The following is a 21061-nucleotide window of genomic DNA, read 5'->3' on the forward strand; positions in this document are numbered from 1 at the left end:
AATCATCCATCTAGGCGATCAAACATCTGGGACTTCAAGAATAAATCTCATAAAAACTACGAAGAAAGTTATTAAAACTATCGCAAAACTACATACTTAAGGAATGTCACAAAATACGGATTTTGTTTATCAATGTAACACAAAACCACATATTAAGTGTGGAAGTGTATTGTGACACTGAAGATTTTAGTTGGACATCCAACATTAAGCTAGGTTATGAAGTATGAAAATTAATTTTAGTTTTTTGATACATTGACACCCTAAATATATAGTTTTGTGGTATAACTTCTTAAATATGACTATATTAATTAATAGGTACAATAAAGCAACTTACCCTTGGATCGTACATCTTGGGTTGAACCTCACCCAATAGCCTTTTGAGCCATTTCGCATGAAAAAAGTTGGAGTGAGATGATTTTTGTTCGTTGAAAGAGCGCCACAAAGAAGTGTTTATGTGCCTTTTCAAAGGCTTTAGCTAGCCTTTAGAACGAATACCAATAAAGAACTAAATCCATAATATGAAGCTTCAAGAAGATCTAAGTCTAACGCTTATAAACCTAGAACTTTAGTTTCCAAATTACTTTCTGTTGCATAACTGGGAAAACATTAGTTGATTGTATTGCACATGCGGACATACGGAGCTAAAATTTCAAATTACAGCCAAAATGCAATTTTTAGATCCTTCGGGGACTCATCCTCGAATACTGGATTTTGGTGTTTGAAAAACAGTCTTACCGCTGCGGTTAAATACTTTGCGATGCCCACAACTGCAGTGGGTTTTTCGCAAAATTGCCGCTTACCGAGAAACTATTTGCAAATAATAAAACTACTGGGCTTATTTAGCAAAAGCGCCATCAGGGCGGATCCAGCCCAGCCCAGCCTAATACCCACGAATGCCGGATTTCAGATTCGACCGTGGGCTGGGCTGGAATGGGCTGGGGTAGGCTGGGCTGGGCTGGGCTGGGCTTAAGACGGCTCGCTTTATTTAATCGAATTCGATTCCATGGTTTGGACGTTTGGCAGCCACGATTAACCAGCGCGACGGATCCCACGCCGGACGCCTCGTCGTTGGTGAGCCCCTCGCTGCCGCCGCCGCTGTCCGTCGCCGGGTCGAGAGGGGCAGGAAGAAGCAGGCAAGATGAAGACGACCAAGGGGGGGAAGGTGATGAACCCCACCGACGCCTTCCGCAAGGAGCAGCGGAAGAAGGAGCTCAAGCGGGTGAGTGCCCAGCCCACCACCAGCCCTAGGGTTCCCGCTTCGTATTCCCCGTTGCTCCCGTGCGGGCTTTCGCTTTGCTTCGTTAGGGTTGCTGCTTTAGGTGGGTTAGGGTTATTCTTGGTGGAAGTATGGCGGTAACCTCGCAGATTGATTCATCTGATTGGGGCGGACCTAACGGATTGGATCAAGGGTGGTTTAAGGAGAAATTTGGCTGCTTTGGTGCTCATTGCGGTGGACTGAAATAGCTCTGAATCCTAAGCGAGATGCTTATGTAGCTTCGTACTGCCAGATATTGAAGTTAAAGATCCTGAATTCAGCATAAAAACCAAGCAAATATCCATAGTTGGTGATTAATACTAGCAATTTGGTTATTTGGCGATCTCAACTGAGAACTGTAGGTTTTTCTGATGTGAGATTTTGTTTCGTCTTGTCTCTTTCTTATTTTACTGTTGTCACCCGGTAGATTTGGTCGGTGGTCTTGTTTACATCGCTAATGTTACCCAACAGGCGGTACTGGATGAATATTATTGGACGGGAACATAAAGAACTACATGTACATGTCGGCGTACATGTACTGTATCAACTCTTCAAAAAAATCTGATATTTGTGGCGAGGATATGTCAGTGTTTAGAAGATGGGATGGTGGTTGGAATTTTGAAAGTTTGCATCAATTATGAGGTATATTTGATTATGGTGCTCAAGTGTTGCACCAGAGGATCAAACTATTTTGACATAGTGAACAAGCTAATTGCCTGCAATTGTTCTGTGCTTCTTCAGATTTTAGTTTGGTCTTATTTACTCATGTTCCTTCTTGTTACTGATAGAAAAGTGTCTTAGGTTGTTACTTTTGTTAATTGTTATCTATTCAAGCTAAAGCTTTTTCTTGTTTAACATTCTACGCTCCAGAACAAAAAAGAAAGGAAGAAGGTGCGGGAGGTTGGTATTTTGAAAAAGGATCCAGAGTCTATACGGGAGCAGATTGAGAAATTGGAGAAGATGAGTAAGTACATCGCATAATAGTTTATGTTAATGTAGGCCTGCATTTAGAACAATGAATCAGAAAGTGGTCTTCTGTAAAAAGAGTCAGTTTCATGAGTGTTTTGTTCTATGCATATCTCAAGCGATCACGTTGTTATTCTGTTTTAGTTGCAATAACATGGTTAATTTAATTGTTGTGATAGCATTATTTATACATTGTCCGTCTATATTTGTTGTCATACATTCATTGGCTATTTGCCTTTTTCCCTAACGATGTGAACTCAAAATTTCTAGTGATTTCAAATCTTGCAGTTGGCCAATTATCGCTCTATTCTGGTGTTTCTACTTTGTAGTATGGCCCTGTTGTTAAAACAGTTGTTTGCTCAGACATCTTAAAGCATCATAGGATATTAGCATAGAGTTTCCTACTATGTGTGTACTGTCTCATGAAGCATTATATTTTGCAACATTTACTTCTTGCTTGTTTCTTTCAATCGTTGTCTGCTCTACTCCTGTTTTCGAGATGACATTTCATTTCACTCTCTAATTTTCTATGAGCTTTGTTCTAGGGGGCCTGATAGCTTTGATCGTTATGGGCCTTATGATCATTCCTCATTTTACCATAGCAAACCTAACGGTTCATTCTTGAGTGTTCTACTCTGTATGATTGTAAGGCTCAGCTACAATACTATGTTTGTCCTAGGGGAGCTGATAGCCTTGATCGTTATGGGTCTTATGATTAGTCCTCATTTTAACATAGCAAACATAACGGTTCATTCTTGAGCATTCTACTCAGTATGATTGTAAGGCTCAGTTGCAATAATCTATATTTGTGCTAAATATCAAGTGGCATTAGTTTTGGTGACATCATCAAGCCAGCTTTTCTGTTTTGAATTCTACATAAATACTATATTTTGAAATTAGAACCCTATGCCTCTTTTAGTTGCTCTGTGGCATATATTTGCAGTGCTATTGCTTTTCTTGTGTATATTCATATATTCGCTTGCATGAAGGAACTGTGTGTAAGGGTAGCATTAATGATTGCTTTTGTTTGTTTTGGGGCTCCTGAATGCTGAAATTCTTGTTTCGATTGATGCAGAGGCTGATGGTGCTCTTGACAAGGCTAGGAAACATAAGAAAAGGCAGCTTGAGGATTCATATAATCTTATTGTTAAGAAAAGAAAGGTATTTTGATTTCTTTTCTGTAGATATGTTAACATTGCATTTTAGAAGTCCAGACTCTGAACTGTTCTACATTATTATTTTAGTCCGTCCTATGTATTAGGTTTTATAATGTTTGGCCATAATTTTTCATCTCCTTGGACATATTTCTGGACAGTGCCCTGGCAGATTAGCTGTGCTATGTACTATTGGACGTTCATTTTGAATATAATTTATGTGATTCTTGTACTATGCAATGTTCTATGTAACTTTATCAGGTTTTAGGAGAATGTATTTACATGCAATGCTGTTAGGGAGCTATGACAAGTATCATATTCCACTCCATGCTGTTAGTGACTATGGAAACTATCTTTCTTTCACTGAACATTTTGATTCCACAACATTTGGAAAGGTTAGAACTAGAAATATTTTGATCATACACGTGGTGTTATATGTTCAAACTCTGTTTCGCACTCACTGAGGCTGTTATCGATTAACGACACAGTACACACCCATCTAACACATTATTATGTCTGGCACTGTTGTAACATTTTGATTCCTCAACATTGGAAAAATTAGAACTATAAATATTTTGATTATACATGTAGACTTATTTGTTCCAACTCTGTTTTGCACTCACTGAGGCTGTTATCAGTTACTACACACCCATCCAACACATTATTGTGTCTGACACTATTGTATGTAGATTTTTAATTAGTTGTTAGTTTCGAGTCTCACACACAAGTTCTGAACTTGAAGTCTATTTTGCCGTTTTGAATCAAACTTCTGATTTCTATGTAACTTCTGCATGGGCAATGTTACTGTTAGTTTCTTAATTTTTATTCAGACATAGGAGCTCATTACTTTCTCATGATCTTTGCCAGGAATATGAACAGAAAATGAAAGAGAAGGGCGAGCAACCGGTTATGTTTAGGTGAGGTTTGGTGATATATTATGCATTCATTCTATTATATTGTTATGTTGTTATTCTTCTCATCTGATATGCCTTTCTTTCCCCATAGCCATCTTGGACCACCAAAGAGGCGGCCTGCAGCAGATGAAGACGATAGAGCTAAAAATCCTAAGCCTGAGGTATGATATTTATAGGATGTGGAATAATTATTAAAGCATATTGAATAGATATTTACCATGTTTGTATTACAGGACTCTGTTTACTATCATCCAACCTTAAATCCATCTGGGGCACCACCACCTGGCAAACCTCCCATGTACAAATCATCTATAGGTTACTATCTTTATCTCTCTTTAGCTTGTAAATCTATCATTTTCGTTTTAAAAAATTTACAATCACTTAAAATAATTTCCTTCCAGTTTAGTAATCATCACTAGCTTTCTCAGTTTTGTTTCTTGGTTGACATGCAGGGCCAAGGATCCCACTGCCTTCTTCATCCAGTGCTGGGGCCTCATCTTCCATGTCAGAGTCTGAAGCAGGTCCATCCACCCTGCCACCCCCTCCACCGCCACCACCATTGCCAGCAACTTCAGAACCCATTGATCCATCTGCTCCTTCTTTACCTTTACCCCCACTTCCGCCCCCACCCCCACCCCCACCTAAGCCTATCAGTGACGCAACTGCACCAAGCTTACCTCCTCCACCTCCACCTCCCGGCCCACCTCCAAGAGAACCTATGTCAGGTCATACATTGCTTCCACCGCTTCCACCTCCACCGCAGAGGCCTTTGAATCCACCACCGGGGCCTGATGCGAAGGAGATTAAACAAAGCATTGGAGAGGGTGCAAGCGTAACAGATTCTGCTCAGGTTCCTACTTTGAGTCTTTTGTATCTTCAGTAGAGTTTCTCAATAGTACAGTGTTTATGTCTACATTGGAAATCCTGTTTGTTAATATATCAAACCGGTGTTCTTCATGTTTACTTTCAATGTTTGGATGTTGCCCTTTGTGACTTCTGTCTGATAGAACCTTTATTTGCAGCCCACAGCTGTCCTGCCTCCACCGCCACCACCGCCTGGGCTGCCACCAAAATCAAATGACATGGAGGTTGCTCACAATTCCAAGGACGCTCTTGGATTCAAAGAAGAAGCTGCTGCAAGGGTCTTACCGCCGCCTCCACCAGTGTCATCAAATTTGCTTTCTTTACCTCCAAGGCCTCCAATGCAACCTGATATGCTAGCTCCTGGAGTTGTGAGATTTCCACCACCTCCGCCACCGCCAGATTCAAGGCCGCCACTTATGGCTCCTGGAGTTGCCAGACCCCCTCCACCTCCTCCGGGATTACCCCCGGCTCAAATGTCAATGGCACCTTATGGTGTACTCCCTGGTCCACCACCAATGTTTATGCCCCCATTTTTGCCAGGACCGCCTGTTCGACCAGATGAGTTTGCTGCCTTTGCACCAAGGCCTCAGTTACCTCAGCAGCCATCATATGTGAAGTCGGCTGCTCCTACAGTTGTAAAGAGACCATTAGCACAACACACTCCTGAGCTAACGGCTATGGTATGCTTACTTTATCATTGTTAACTGCCTTCACATTATTGCTTGATTATTTCATGAGTATCTAGCGGTGTGAAAGAATTAAAAGCACAATACATTGCTTGATCCTTATGCCAAATACTCCCTCCTTTGTTTTTTATAAGGTGCCCACAAATTTGAAAATTCAAAGTTTGTAATTCTAGACTAACATTGTATGTTCATTGACACCATTAGACTTGTATTTGACTACTTCACATTATTATGATTTTGTAGTTATTAATAATAATATCGTAAAATAAATTAAATGTCAAGGTTCAATTTAGACTGCCAAGTCAAATAGCGCCTTATAAAAATCAATGGAGTAATGGTTGATTAAGGCTTGGCTTTGTCTTTGCACGGTAGGACTGTAGCAGTGGTGCCATGGTGGTACTCTGCGTCCAGTAGCAGCTTTTCAAGAAAGCAGCAATAGGAAGTGCATGAGAATATGTTGCAACCTGAACAACAGTATAAAAGTAGTATTACTATTAGACACCTATTGTCCCCTTAATGTAGTTGCTGATCTGTTCTTGTGGACATTTTATTTGTGTGCCATTACAACACCAGTCCACCACCAACTTTGTATGTAATACCCCCATGTTTTGTTTTTTCTTTAAACGCTGCTAATCATTTTGAGGGTGCTTCTATGCATCTTGCCTATCGTAGTTAGCACACTTCACCAATTACATTATCCAGTTTTCACAGCAGTTAAAAGTCAGAAATGGAAATTGCTTGTTGGCAGTTGTCTTACCATTGATTCTGCATCTGAACTGTACCGTCCAAATTCTCATCAGTTCTAACATTTCATATTATGGCTTTATCTATTTTACTTCAAACGTATTGGCCGATAACATTCCAAAAGTTGAGTCAGTTATGTTCTTTCTCGCTGTTGTCCTAAATTTTTGTTCTTTCAGAGTTATGTAATGATTGCTAATTCCACTTAAAACTGTTAGCCATATCTGTTGCCATTGTGCCATAAACTGAGTGGAGTTTTGTTGTAGGTTCCCGCATCAGTTAGAGTCAAGCGAGAATCTGCTCTCCCCAAACCAAAACCAAAGGTGCAGCAGTCATCAACACCATCCGCTTCGAAGCCTTCAGTGACCTTCATAAAATCTGAGGCCCAGCCTTCTTCATCAGCACCCAAGCAACAAAGCATCGATGATTCTTATTTGGCGTTCTTGGAAGATATGAAGGAACTAGGTGCTCTTGATGAGTAGCTCGACTAGATTACATGTCTGGTTGCACTTAGCAGCTGCTGTCATGAACCTGAACATGCTTCCCATCTTTGGTTTGTGCCTAGTGAATAGTCTTTCCTGCTAAGGTACTCAGAAATCATTTTATATCCCCCATTAGCAAAAAAAAGTTTTTAACATGTATTTAAGTGAAAAATGGGGAGAACTGTAATCGATCCTTTTCATTCCAGATTATTCTGCAGCATCACTGTACCAAGTCAAAACATTAGACCATTTGACACTTGATTGGTTGGCTGTTGCAAGGATATCTCCCCAGGTCTCTGTTCAACGGTTGCCCTGGCAGATATATTCAGATAATACCAGTCGTGGGGAACACTACTGGTAAGTCTTACGATGCCGACTATTTGCATTAAAAAGAATGACCAAACAGCTAAGCTGAACACATCAGTTTTGTTCGATCATTATTGTGAAAAACGAGCCAGGCTTTGATGCAAACAAGTTAAACAGAATGATGTCGATATATTTTCTGAATTGAATGTACCATATTTAAGCTGATCAGCAGGGATTCTCTGCTTGGACACCATCTTTGTTCATGCGTCGCACTATGATAGCCTGCCCAGATTCATGCGATATTCACAGCTGTCCATGTTTCTGGGCATCACGTCTTTCGGAGGAATCATTGAAGATTGTGCCGCTCTCCTGGGTAACGAGGTACCTCGTCTAGTAGCCCATTGAAAAGTTTATCCTTATTTTAAAATAAGGATAAACTCGGTAAGCTCGAGTCGGCTTGAGTAAGCTTGGTACCATAAGCTCGGTAAGCTCAGTTTGAGATCAGTAAGCTCGAGCAGTTTGGTGTCGACTTAAGCTCGATGAGCTTTGGTGCGCTCTTGAACTTGGCTCATTTGTCAGGTCCAGGAGCAAAATTTGCCTTTATTATTTGAGCTGGGTTGAATCGAGTCTGAAAGCTAAGTTTGAGTAAGGGTATGTTTGTTTCAGTTGGAGATTTTGAAAAACAGTTTGTAGATCGTGGATTGTTAAAAGCTGAATTGTAAAAAACTTTTAGATTATAGATTTAAAAAACTTTGATGAACAGTTTAATAAATAGATTTTCACAATTTAGAAAAAGCTGAGAGAAACTAGCTTTTTGGATTCTCATAATCCAATAAGCGGATTGTAAAAAGTTATGGTAAAAAGTTATCCTTTTGTTTCAGCTTTGGATCGTAAAAGCTGAAAGTCATGATCCAAAGCTGAAACAAACAGGTTCTAAGTTGTCTAGCTTTGAAAGCCCTAATCCCATCTTTGTCCTGCCAGTAGACCATCACTAACTTCAGCTCTCGCACCATTGTGAATTTCCATTTTTTTTTCCTTATCCAATTCCAGATCAGCATTGCATTGTTTGCTCTTCTATCAATTAAACAGGTTGGCTTCTGAAGCAGATAATAACGTTATTTCCATGAAAAAGGGCACAAATAATTTTGGTTAGCTGATCCAATTCCTGGACAGTATAGATGTTATATACTTAAATCACACTTCAGTTGACATCTTCGAAATAGACTACGCGTCTGATCGGTTGACTTATTGTACCAGAAGGATAATTTGAACTGAACATATCCTGATTGGACTTATTACTCACGTTTTGTACAACAGTTTGACTTTATTTTGTCAGCGAGTAACAAAAAAATATTCCTCGGTTCCCTAACTTTATACAAGCAAAGAGACAGAACCCGCATGATTCTTCAAATAACTATTTTTAAAGATACCTTCGTATGAATTGAACCTAGACAAGTCAACGAGACAATATTATGCTGAAAAGTTGCTAATTTACACCCAGTAGTTGCAAAGGCACATCGAACAGCAGTATGATGAGAGTTGCTATAAGCAGTCGGCATATGCAAGAATTATTAATGTTTGAATTTGCAAAATATAGAATTTGTTTTTTTTGGAAATGTGTCTTGGAAATATTTGGAAACGATGCTGCATTCTTTTTTCTATGTACTGCAAGCGTGCAACAGTATATTTTCAAAAAAATTACTCTTCAAAGGTATCACTAGATGATTGCTAGGATCAATGACATGTAAAGCAAGAAAAATGCCAAGGCTCAAACTATCACTATTTTCAGAGTTCAATCACCATCTTAATCTGTTGTGAGCGAGCTCTACTTGAACCCAACTTTTTTATAGCTTAACTCAAACTTGGACCGTTGGCTCGGGAATTCTGAATTCAAAACTTATGCTTCAGCTCATCGCCACCCGTAATCAGTTCTCCCAACAAACCGGCAGGATGATACATTTCCCACAGGTTATAAGTCTGTTCAAGCTTCAGTATCTTGTCAACTCTCCATGTGGTCCATGCACATGGTCCAATTGAGTTTGAGCTCTTGCATTTCTGCCCTCCTCTTTGATTTCAGCATTTCCCATGTAAAATAACTGAAGAAATCTCCTTGGGGCCCTAAAAGAAGCTCAAGATGCAGTATCCAAAGTAACCACCTTTTTGTTGCTTTAATTGATCCAAACTAACGAGTGAAGGTTATCTTTCTGTTCCCAATGTCAACTGTTGCTGCTGGATTAACCTCTTTGAAGTTTTGGATGCTTATGTGCCACTTGAGTACTAGCATGTGTACGTCTTTGGATGCAGAGGCCCAGATTTATATTCTATTATCATTAAAAAAAAATGCACCACTTAAGTATGTTGTCCTACCTGTAAGGAACGCGATCAGATAGCCTCTCAGGGCATGATTTGAAACATTTGATCGTAGATCGAGGTCCAAACCAAGATAGTGTGGTGACCAGAAGAAACTGATCAGCCGAGATGTTATACTCCCTACAGTCAAAACAATATGGTTTTATGCATCTACATGACCTCCGAAATAAGACTTTGACTCTTAATTTCTATAATAATATATTTGAAGGCGGAATTACTCAACGCGATGATTCAATTAGATCAGATACGGCAGTTAAATAGAGTACACGGAGGTTTAGAGATAGAAACAGAGATTACATGCCGTGATTGTGGGAAGCTAAACACGGAAACTATCTAAACGGCCTCCGGAGATGGCGTGCGCTGCTGCCGCTGCATGGTTTCGTAGAACGCATGAGAATGAACACGCTAACACGCCCCCGCAATTGGAACGTCGACATCAGCCATGACTGGAGACATTCAAACTGGATCGGAACTCCGTAAAAACAGAGGTAGGCAGACCCTTAGTGAATATGTCCGCATACTGCGAGGTGGTAGGCACATGAAGAACTCGGATCTCCCCAATAGCGACTTTGTCCCGAACAAAGTGTAAATCAATCTCAACATGTTTGGTGCGCTGATACTGTACCGGATTTATTGAGAGATAGACTGCACTGATATTATCACAAAACACCACAGTTGAACGCCTGGGACAGAAATGAAGCTCCTGAAGTAACTGCCGGAGCCAAGTGACCTCTGCAACGGCATTAGTGACTGCCCGATATTCCGCCTCTGCACTGGAACGAGACACCGTCTGCTGGCGCTTCGACGACCAGGAGATCAAATTATTGCCCAAAAACACTGCATACCCGGAGGTTGAACGACGAGTATCCGGACAGCCAGCCCAGTCGGCATCGGAGTATGCAACCAGGTCACAACCACAAGAACGATGCAGCTGTAGACCATAGTCCAAGGTGCCCTTGATATAGCGGAGAACACGCTTGATCAAGGCCAGATGCGACTCACGGGGATCATGCATATAAAGACAGATCTGCTGCACGGCATAAGAGATGTTCGGGCGGGTGAAAGTGAGATACTGAAGGGCGCCAGCGAGAGCACGGTAATCAGTGGCGTCGGTAACAGGAGTCCCATCAGCAGAGAGCTTAGCATTAGTGTCAATTGGAGTGGAACAGGGTTTGCAATCGGTCATGCCAGCACGATCCAAGATCTCAAGCATATAGTGACGCTGTGACAAGAACATACCATCAGTACGCCGAGAAACAGACATCCCAAGAAAATGATGTAGGCTGCCAAGATCCTTCATAGAGAATTCCACTGTAAGAGAACTGATAATACTACGTAACAGATCTCCAGAGGAGGCAGTCAGAATAATATCATCAACATAAAGGAGTAAGTATGCCATGTCTGACCCACGCCGAAGAACAAAGAGAGATGTATCGGATTTTGCTTCAACAAAACCAGAGGACCGAATAAAGGTGGCAAACCTGCTGTACCAGGCTCGGGGCGCCTGTTTCAAGCCATAGAGTGACTTATTGAGGCGGCACACATGATCAGGCTTGGAGGAATCGACAAAACCAGACGGTTGTGCACAATAGACCGTCTCGCTCAGGGTGCCATGGAGAAAAGCATTCTTCACATCCAACTGATTAACGGGCCAGTTGCGAGATAATGCCAGAGATAGAACTATGCGGATGGTGGCTGGCTTCACAACGGGACTGAAAGTCTCACCGAAATCAATACTAGGGCGCTGTGTGAAACCCCGAAGGACCCAGCGGGCTTTGTAACGATCAAGCGTACCATCAGGATGCAACTTGTGCCTGTAGACCCACTTCCCGGTAACAATGTTGGTACCACTTGGTGGAGGTACGAGATCCCAGGTATTGTTCGCTTGGAGAGCGGTGAATTCCTCTATCATAGCATCCCGCCAGTTTGGATCGGCCAAGGCACTGCGGTAGGTCTTTGGAAGAGGAGACAATGCAGTGGCGTGCAAGTCAAGAATCTCCTTTGGCTGTCGAAAACCATGCTTCCCCCGAGTAACCATAACATGATCATTGACGACGGCCGAGACTGGAATCGCACCTGGTGGAAGCTGTGCGTCAGAACCAGGCATGCTGGTGTGCGGCAGCGAAGAGGAGCCAGCCTCCTCCGAGGACCGGGCCGAAAGCCGCCCGTCATTTGAGACTGAGGGCGGGATGGTGGGCGGAAGTGGCCCAGAGGCCGATGGCCCAGAAACCGCCGAGGGCCCAGCGGAGGCGGGGGAACTGGGCTCCACCGTGGCCGGCCCATGGAGGGGAGCTGCTGCAGACGGGCTGGTGGAGGCCGAATGTTCCAGGGCCCCACTGGCAACAGCCCGAGAGGCGGATTCATCGAGGGCAGCGGGAGACCGGCCGAGGACGGCAACACCAGGACCTGCAAGACCTGTACCTGCAACAACTGGTGAACCAATAGGGCTAGGCACATAGTCAAACTCCGAAAGAAAATCAAAGTTGGATGAAGGGAGTGGGGCAGGAAGCTCGGCAAAAGGAAAAGAAGATTCATCGAAAGTAACGTGACGAGAGATAATTAGGCGGTTGGTGGCAAGGTCAAGACAGCGGTACCCCTTGTGTTCCGAGGGATATCCTAAGAAGACGCAAAGAGTAGACCGAGGAGCGAGCTTATGTGGAGTGGTGACAGATAGGTTAGGGTAGCACTTACAACCAAAAACACGAAGGTGATCATAGGAAGGATGAACACCGTACAACGCAAGGTACGGAGTCTGGAAGTCAAGTGTCTTGGTTGGGTGGCGGTTGAGGAGATAGGTGGCCGTGTGAAGGGCTTCCACCCAGTAGGGTGCCGGAATGCTGGCCTGAAACATCAGGGAACGCATGATATTGTTAGTGGAACGGATGATGCGTTCGGTGCGACCGTTTTGGGGGGAAGTGTGGGGACATGACATGCGAATGGTGGCACCATGAGTGAGGAGGAAGAGGCGGGCGGTGGAGTTATCAAACTCTCGACCGTTGTCGCACTGGACGGTCTTAATCGTGGTGCCAAACTGAGTAGCGACATAAGAAAAAAAGTTAGAGAGAGTAGGAAATGTGTCTGACTTGAGACGTAAAGGAAAAGTCCATGAGTAATGGGAGCAATCATCAAGAATTATAAGATAGTATTTATAGCCAGTGACACTAGCAATTGGGGATATCCACAAATCACAGTGTATTAAATCAAAATTCTTGAGAGCACGAGAGCTGGACTGAGTAAAAGGAAGGCGCACATGGCGACCTAACTGACAAGCATGACACAAAGTTTCTAACTCACTTTTATTACAAGTAGAATCCAAAGAAGGTGCTAAATGAGATAAGGACTCGTGGCCAAGATGACCGAGCCGGCGGTGCCAAAGCACGGGAGGGGATGTGATGGCAGCGAAGATGTGAGGATGGGTTGGTGGCCGAAAGGAGTAGAGCTCCCTAGAACTATTGCACCTGACGATCACGTTCCGTGTTACCAGATCCTTCACAGAGAGGCCAAAAGGGTCAAATTCGACAGAACAATGATTGTCAGTAGTGAAATGACGGACTGATATGAGGTTCTTAATAATGTGCGGGGAGATAAGAATATGATGTAAATGTAAAGGACGTTCTGTCATAGGAAAAGAAGTAGACCCAACACCAGTAACAGATAATAAGGAACCATTGCCGACAATGATATTAGATGGGGTAAAAGAACTGGGTGGGCGAACATGAGATAGAGAGTCGGAGTTTGAGGCCATGTGAGAGGAAGCACCTGAGTCCATATACCAGTTGTTGGTCGGTGGAGGAGTGAGGGTCATGGTGTTGAAGTTCTGTGCCAAAGCCTGTTGATCCCATGACCAGGACTGCTGCTGGGGTGGTGTGGCGGGAGGGACGCCGTAGTAAGGTGTAGGGGCGGGCGGGCTTGCAAACTGATGGTCGGCGAATTGCTGCTGGAGGGGCATGCTGGCGACGAGAGCCTAGGGTTGAGGAGGCAGTGGCGCAAGAGGGGGGTGCGGAGGCGCGCCAGGCTGTCCTGGCCAGACGGCAAAGGTCCCCATGAGTGGGTTCCAGTGCGGCGGCCAGGTACCAGGCGGGCGCGGCGGACCGCCCTGTCCGCCCCCGTTCCTGTTGTGGCGCCAACGCCGACGACTTCTGTTAGAGCCGCCCCCGGTCCCGGAGCCACCCTGTCCGCCTTGACCGCCAGCGCTGATGGGGCTGCCATGTCCTGGGACGCCACCGCCATGCCCGGTGGCACTAGGGCCGCCAGTGGCGCCCAGGTTGGAGACGCCAGGGCGCGACGCAGGAGGACGCGGTGGTGTGGTGGCCATGAGCGCCGTCTGAGTGGAAGAGTTGCTGGCAAGGGTCACCTCCTCGATAAGCAGATCCGCACGGACGTCGGAGTAGGATGGAAACGGGCGCGTGCGCTTGATCAGCGCCGCCATGTGGGAGTACTGCTCGCTCAGGCCGCGAAGAACATTGAGAACTAGGGTGCGATCCAAGACCGGCTCACCCAATGTCCCCAGAGCGTCCGCCATACGCTTCATCTTGTTGCAGTAATCGGTGACCGAAAGATCTCCCTGAACGAGAGTCCGGAATTCGGCATCAAGGATGATGGCACGGGTTTCCTTATTGCCGATGAACTGATCTTCGAGGCCAAGCCAGATTGAGCGCGATGTCGGGGAAGTGGAGGACACCGCTTCGATGAGCTCGGGCGACACCGTGCCGAACAGCCACGACTTGACTGTGCAATCCATGCGGTGCCAATGAGGATCCGTGGAGAAGTCGTCGTCGGAGAGCACCAGACAGTCGAGGGCGTATTTAGTCACGGTGTTGAGGAAGAGCGTGCACTAGCGGCTGTAGATCAGGGACGTCTGCTCGAGGACGAGGGGGATCATCGTCTTGATGTTGGACACCGCGACAGCCTGAGCGTGAAGCTGGGACTGCTCCAGATTCTCGTGCTCGGCAAGGCGACGAGCGGCCTCCTCCGCCCTGGCAGTAGCAGCCTTGGCCTCGGCGGTGGCTGTTTCGGCTGCGGCGAGGGCATCGGCTGCAGCCTTCTTGAGCGCAGCGTCCTGCGCGGCCTGGGCGGCGGCGTCGTCAGACGACATTGAGAGGGTGGGAGCGCCGGTCAAGAGGAGCGACGGCGGCGCGGGAGGCGGGGAGCGCGTCGTCGGTTGTGGAGCCCGCTCGACGGAAGCACGCCGCGGCAATTAGGGGTAGCGGAAGCGAGGGGATCGGCCCCTCTCGGATACCATGAAGGCGGAATTACTCAACGCGTGATTCAATTAGATCAGATGCGGCAGTTAAATAGAGTACACGGAGGTTTAGAGATAAAAACAAAGATTACATGCCGTGATTGTGGGAAGCTAAACACGGAAACTATCTAAACGGCCTCCGGAGATGGCGTGCGCCTGCTGCCGCTGCATGGTTCTGTAGAACGCATGAGAATGAACACGCTAACAATATTTATAAAATCTAGTAAAGTAATGTATGAAAACAAATTTCAAGACAAATACACGTTCGCACGTCCAGTCTTAATATAGGACGTATGAACTCACAAAGTTTGAATGCAAGTATTAAAACAACATTTATCCCTTCCATGTTCTCATATCTTTTTTTAAAAAAACGATATTCTTTCGTGACACCACGAGTAAGTTGCGACAAATTGTCGTTGATACTGCTTGTTATGAACACAAGATTGCAGCTTGTGCCGCACTGCAGCCGATCCGAGTCCTTCAGGTGCACTGTTTCAGGAATGAATTGAGCTGATTGGGCATTGATTTGCAGTGTCCATACTCCATTCTTCATGCGGACCAATTCCCATTGACAATTTTGCCGTCAATCTCACCTTGTGACTTTCACAATCTAAACAGGTACATTTGTCCCCTCTGATGCACCAGACTTCTGAGCTTTGTTTAATCACCAGACTTCTGAGCTTTGTTTAATCGCATCATTGGGGTTTATGCTGATGCTCATCTCACATGATATAATATGAACTGGATTGTCGCCATCCAGCATGTGGACTTGAGAATTTTTAATCTTACTCAAAAACCACCACATGGTTGTCTTGTTGAACCCAATTCTTGGTCAATGCCTGCCTCCATGAAGGCCAAGTTGTAGTCCACCATTTCTGTCTCCTGAGCAATCTCACACCTCCTTCCTCCTCTCTGAGGTGCCATGAGGTCGTCGACGGTGACAAGGACGGTGTTGGTCGCCGCCGTGCTACTTCTTGTCGTCGCCGTCCGGGATGGCCGTTGCGCGCAATTGTGCATGGACTCTTGTATGGTGTTCTTACAATCTGTATTTGTCATCTCTACTGATTGCTGTCTGATCCTTTGGTATAAGTTTCAACTGATGTTTTTGATGGCGGTGCTGACGGGGCAGCGTTCCCGAGGACGGTCAATGGGTCCCTCTCCTTCTGCGGTTACAACGGCACCGCCTGCTGCAACGCAACGGACGACGCCGCTGTCCAGAGGCAGTTCGCGGCGATGAACATCTCCGGCACGCCGTGCGGCGACATCGTCAAGAACATCCTTTGTGCGGTACGGATGGTTTCAATCGATGGCTTTCCATGGGTTTTGCGGGGAGTTGGGCACTGAGGCAGCGGCTCTTGCCGTCCGCAGAGATGCAACCCGTACGCCGGCGAACTGTTCACCGTCACGACGAGCCCGCGGACGGTGCCGCTGCTATGCAGCTCCACCGTCGTGTCGAGCCGGCTCAGCACCAAGCCCGCGGCGACGAACTACTGCGCGCAGGTGTGGGACACCTGCAAGGACGTGCGCATCACGGGGTCGCCGTTCCAGCCGCCCAAGGGCGGCGCGCCGGCGCCGCGGCTCACCGACGTGTGGCAGTCCGTGAGCGACTTCTGCGGCGCTCTGGGCGGCACCGGCAAGACTCCCTGCTTCGACGGCGAGGGCGCGGCGTTCAACTCTATCCGCCCCGCGCTGCCGCTGAACGGCATGTGCCTGGAGCGGATCGGCAACGGCTCTTACCTCAACATGGCGGCGCACCCTGACGGCTCCAATCGCGTGTTCCTGAGCAACCAGGCCGGCAAGGTGTTCCTCGCCACCGTGCCGGCGCAGGGCTCCGGCGAGAAGCTGCACCTGGACGTGGCGAACCCGTTCCTCGACATCACCGACGAAGTCCACTTCGACAACGAGTTCGGCCTCCTGGGCCTCGCCTTCCACCCAGACTTCGCCACCAACGGACGGTTCTTCGTCTCCTACAGCTGCGACAAGACGCAGTCGGCGTCGTGCGCCGGCCGCTGCGCGTGCAACTCCGACATCGGCTGCGACCCGGCCAAGCTCGGCGCCGACAACGGCGCGCAGCCGTGCCAGTACCAGAGCGTCATCGCCGAGTACACCGCCAACGCCACCTCCGGCACGCCGGCGACGGTATCTGATCACTTCTTGCCACAAAGCCGTCGCCGCTGCCTGTCGGCGTGCTCGCAGATTTCCTACCATTTGCTCGTGTCTCTCAGGCAACCGCGGCGAGACCGTCGGAGGTGAGGAGGATCATGACACTGGGGCTGCCGTTCACGACGCACCACGGCGGGCAGATCCTCTTCAGCCCGGGGGACGGCTACATGTACTTCATGATGGGCGACGGCGGCAACGTCGGCGACCCGTGGAACTTCGCCCAGAACAAGAAGACGCTGCTCGGCAAGATCATCCGAATCGACGTCAACACCATGACAAGTAATGCGCCAACAACTTAACTTCTGCATCAAGAACTCGATCCATTCCGAAATTAGGAACAAAAAAATGGTAGGCTAAAAGAACAAGGCAACATCAAATTGACCGTCAAAACGGTCCAAAAGAGTGATCTTTGAAGTAAAAAATCAACTTTGCCGTCAAATTGACGCTGTAGTTTGTAAATTTAAATTACCCGTCTTGATCAGAAATGTGTTCGTGTCTGGTCAATGCCGTGATCTGGTGGCAAGTGCTGACAAGAAACTGCTACGATAAATCTGCAGCTGGCAACGCCACTTCTGGCTGGGGAAACTACGGCATCCCCAAGGACAACCCCTTCTCCGTTGATCCCAGGTTTGCTCCGGAGGTCTTCGCCCTCGGCTTCAAGAACCCGTGGCGGTGCAGCTTCGACTCCGGCAAGCCGTCCGACATGTACTGCGCCGACGTTGGCCAGGTAACTCCTGCCACTATAGTGACTACTGCTGTGAACTAAAATCTGTAATGGCTTCTGCCATGCCTGAACTGCTGAAAACAGTTAGAACCATAAGAACACAAACTGAAAGGAACAGAGAAGTTTCTGGCCCCGTTTGGGAACCATGATTTTTCCTACTTCGTGCGGGAATTGGACTGTTCCCCGAGATTACACTGATATCGGACACGACATGTATCGGACACCACGGTGCGGCATTTTTCTAAAATAACCGATACCATGGTGCAACTATATACTTTAATATAATATAATATAATATATACACACACTAGTGCTGTAAGACCATCTTGGCCTCTTCAATTCTACGTATCAGCAAGTAGCATGATCACTTCAATTAAGTCCATTAGATGAATAACTGAATAATTGGCGTTGGCAATAGCATTCACCTGGCCAAACAAGTAGCATCATCACTTGATCAGATCAGCACGTTTGCTTATGTAACAGAATACACGTGAATGCTTGATTCATAAATGATAACAAAATACCCTTACCGTACACTCTCCCTCTCTAGTTGCAATGACATTAGGACCATCCAGACACTTTCAGAAAAGACCCAAAGTTCAGAGGCCCCTATGCTCATGTAATACAATAACAGAGGCCTCTTCAATTGCAATGACATCAGGCGTGCAAGCAAGTGTACTAAAAAAACTACGTGCAATCAAGCAACAGTAGCTGCTTCTCGCCCTCGCTGCTACTGGCAGTCCACCATGGACCATGGCCATGGACATGGCCTGGTTAGCGGGGCTCGCCTGTCGGTGTGAGGGGAAAGGATAAGGACGGGGCAGCGAATATGTGGCTCACAGAGGAAGAGGGAGAAACAGAGAGAGTGAGAGGGGCAGGAGAGGGGGCGGTGGAGCAGAGGGAGGAGGCTAGAGAGAGAGGAGGAGTCGGTCAGGGCAAGGTCCATCGGGGCTTCCTCAGCTGCTCCTCGGCGGTGTCTCGAGGCCGAGCGGGGCTTAGCCCAGCGGCGAAAGAAGGGTGTAGCGGCGGAAGAAGGCCGGAGAGGGAGGGGATGGGTGTCGGGGAGATGGAGACCGGTGGAAAGGCAGGCTCACCGGCAGGGGCATCTTTGCACGTGCTCGCGGATGCGCGCGATGACAATGGGCACGGCAACCCATGTCCATCTCAGGCGGCCGGCGTGAGGCAGCGTCGATAGCGGCAGCTCGGGTTAGGGGATAGCGAGGCGGGAGCACGGAGCAGCGGCGGGTTGGGAGGAGATATACCCGGTGAGTTGGGCCAGGCCGAGTCGACGCCGCGTCCTGCGCGTGTTAGCGAGGTGTCCGAAATTTCATTGATTTATTTTAATTTTGAAAATAATCGATACTTCGATTGGTATCTGACACCGTAAGTGGTGTGCGTGCGGCTGTTACTGGCGTGTCGGTGTTTTGGAGCTCTTCCCTATGAAATTTCTACAAAATTCATGTTTTTTAAACAAGCCTCAAGGTTTTATTAAACCTTCAGATTCAGTAACCAATATAATTCTCGCAAATCTGATTGAACATTTCGCCGTTTGATTCGCGTTGATCCGTGTGAATTTGCAGGCGGTGTACGAGGAGGTGGACCTGGTGATCAAGGGCGGCAACTACGGGTGGCGCGTGTTCGAGGGCACCCAGCCATACACGCCGCTGTCCAGCCCCGGCGGCAACACCTCCGCCGACTCCATCAACGCCATCGGCCCCGTCATGGGCTACACCCACAACTCCGTCAACAACAACGTCGGCTCCGCCTCCATCACCGGCGGCTACGTCTACCGCTCCATGACCGACCCCTGCCTCAACGGCAGGTAATCACCTCGCCGCCTCGATCTCATCGCACTCAGCTGCTCCCTCCTTGTTGCCAACGACGATGCCATCGCAATGCGTTCTTGCAGGTACCTGTACGCCGACCTGTACGCCAAGTCGATGTGGGCGGGGATCGAGACGCCGGAGGACAGCGGCGTGTACAACGTAACGTCGCTGACATTCAGCTGCTCCAAGAACTCGCCGATCCCGTGCGACGTCGCGGCGGGGAGCGCGCTGCCGTCGCTGGGCTACATCTTCTCCTTCGGCGAGGACAACGCCAAGGACGTGTACCTGCTCACCAGCAAGGGCGTGTACCGGGTGGTCGACCCCGCCGAGTGCAGCTACGCGTGCCCCATCAAGAGCTCGGCCGGCGCGGGCTCGCCGCCGCCTGGCGCCGCGCCGAGCTCGACGTTCAGGGCGCACGCGCCAGCGCTGGCGACGCTGCTGGCGGGAGTGCTGCTCGCGTTGCTGAGTTTGATGAGCGTTTGAGAAGTGTTGTCTTGAGTTGAGAAGGGTTTTGTTAATTGTCAGGTGGTTGTGATAATATGTATGATAATTTTTTTATAATAAAAATTTTATTAACTCTCGTCTCGTAACAGAAAATATAACCATATAATAATTTATTCTTAATCTCTACATAACTAAGATGCATGCAACTCAAAAGACAGGAAAAGGAAATCATCCAACATAAAAAGATAATCTCAATAGGGCAGTGCCAGGGGTATTTTGGGTGTCGCAGCACATCCAAAATATCCTGATATCAGTATATATTAGTTTTTTTTCAAAAAATTCGCAGATATTAGTATAGATTAGTGTCACAGACACACTTAAAATTCTCATACATAGAGTGCTCTAACATTACCTCTGAATCTCGTCCATGTAAGAGTAAACTTGAAACAAGCGATATTATAGAGGTAAATATATGATCTAAAGTCTAGAATCTCGTCCATGTCTAATGAAGATAGCTCTGACCGCCTACTCTAGTCACGTACATACCGCTCCTAGCATTTAATATGTATATGTATATATAACCTACAAAGGAAGCGAGACATCTCTAATGAGAGGATTTGCTTTTTCACTAAAGAGTAAACTACTAGGTCCTTCGTGAATCATATTTAGAATAAGTTCCTACAAATTTCTAAGAAACTGCAATTTGAACCTTGACTGGAGCACGGAAATACTACAGCACCTATACAAAATAATATTCAGTTCCTCCAAAATCCTATAAAATTCATCTATCTCAAGCCTATAAACTTTCGCTTATTCGATATAGTTTTTTAATATAATCACTCCATTCCCACCATCCTCAATAATCCCATCAAATTTAACAAAAGGGTCTTTATTTCTATTGATGATATTTATAGCCACACGCAT

At 46.7% G+C, this 21061-nt stretch overlaps 2 protein-coding genes across 4 annotated transcripts; both read left to right on the top strand.

Annotated features, from left to right (window-relative positions):
* Window positions 1-988: 988 nt before the first annotated feature.
* On the top strand, window positions 989-7318 carry LOC133890612 (protein EARLY FLOWERING 5-like). Of its 3 annotated transcripts, none has more exons than XR_009904082.1 (10): window positions 989-1219; window positions 2126-2219; window positions 3297-3382; window positions 4243-4292; window positions 4381-4450; window positions 4523-4604; window positions 4742-5139; window positions 5312-5833; window positions 6847-7166; window positions 7269-7318. XR_009904082.1 is itself a non-coding variant. In XM_062331070.1 (10 exons), exons 2-10 carry the CDS (start codon window positions 1859-1861, stop codon window positions 7060-7062), a joined length of 1557 nt encoding a protein of 518 aa, XP_062187054.1. In that variant the 5' UTR covers window positions 989-1219; window positions 1727-1858; the 3' UTR covers window positions 7063-7318. The 3 variants fall into 3 exon arrangements, 2 of the variants coding, with proteins under 2 accessions (XP_062187054.1, XP_062187053.1); XM_062331070.1 differs by adding an exon at window positions 1727-1897 and having other exon boundaries at window positions 6847-7318; XM_062331069.1 differs by having other exon boundaries at window positions 6847-7318.
* Window positions 7319-7653: 335 nt separating this feature from the next.
* LOC133890611 (HIPL1 protein-like) lies at window positions 7654-20274 on the top strand. Its single transcript, XM_062331068.1, has 8 exons — window positions 7654-7749; window positions 15513-16005; window positions 16110-16267; window positions 16349-17119; window positions 17206-17422; window positions 17701-17870; window positions 19448-19689; window positions 19777-20274. The coding sequence occupies exons 2-8, from the start codon at window positions 15903-15905 to the stop codon at window positions 20174-20176; spliced, it is 2061 nt and encodes a 686-aa protein (XP_062187052.1). The 5' UTR covers window positions 7654-7749; window positions 15513-15902; the 3' UTR covers window positions 20177-20274.
* The last annotated feature ends 787 nt before the right edge of the window (window positions 20275-21061 follow it).

The sequence above is a fragment of the Phragmites australis genome, chromosome 14, assembly GCF_958298935.1.
Source record: "Phragmites australis chromosome 14, lpPhrAust1.1, whole genome shotgun sequence".
NCBI lineage: Eukaryota > Viridiplantae > Streptophyta > Magnoliopsida > Poales > Poaceae > Phragmites > Phragmites australis.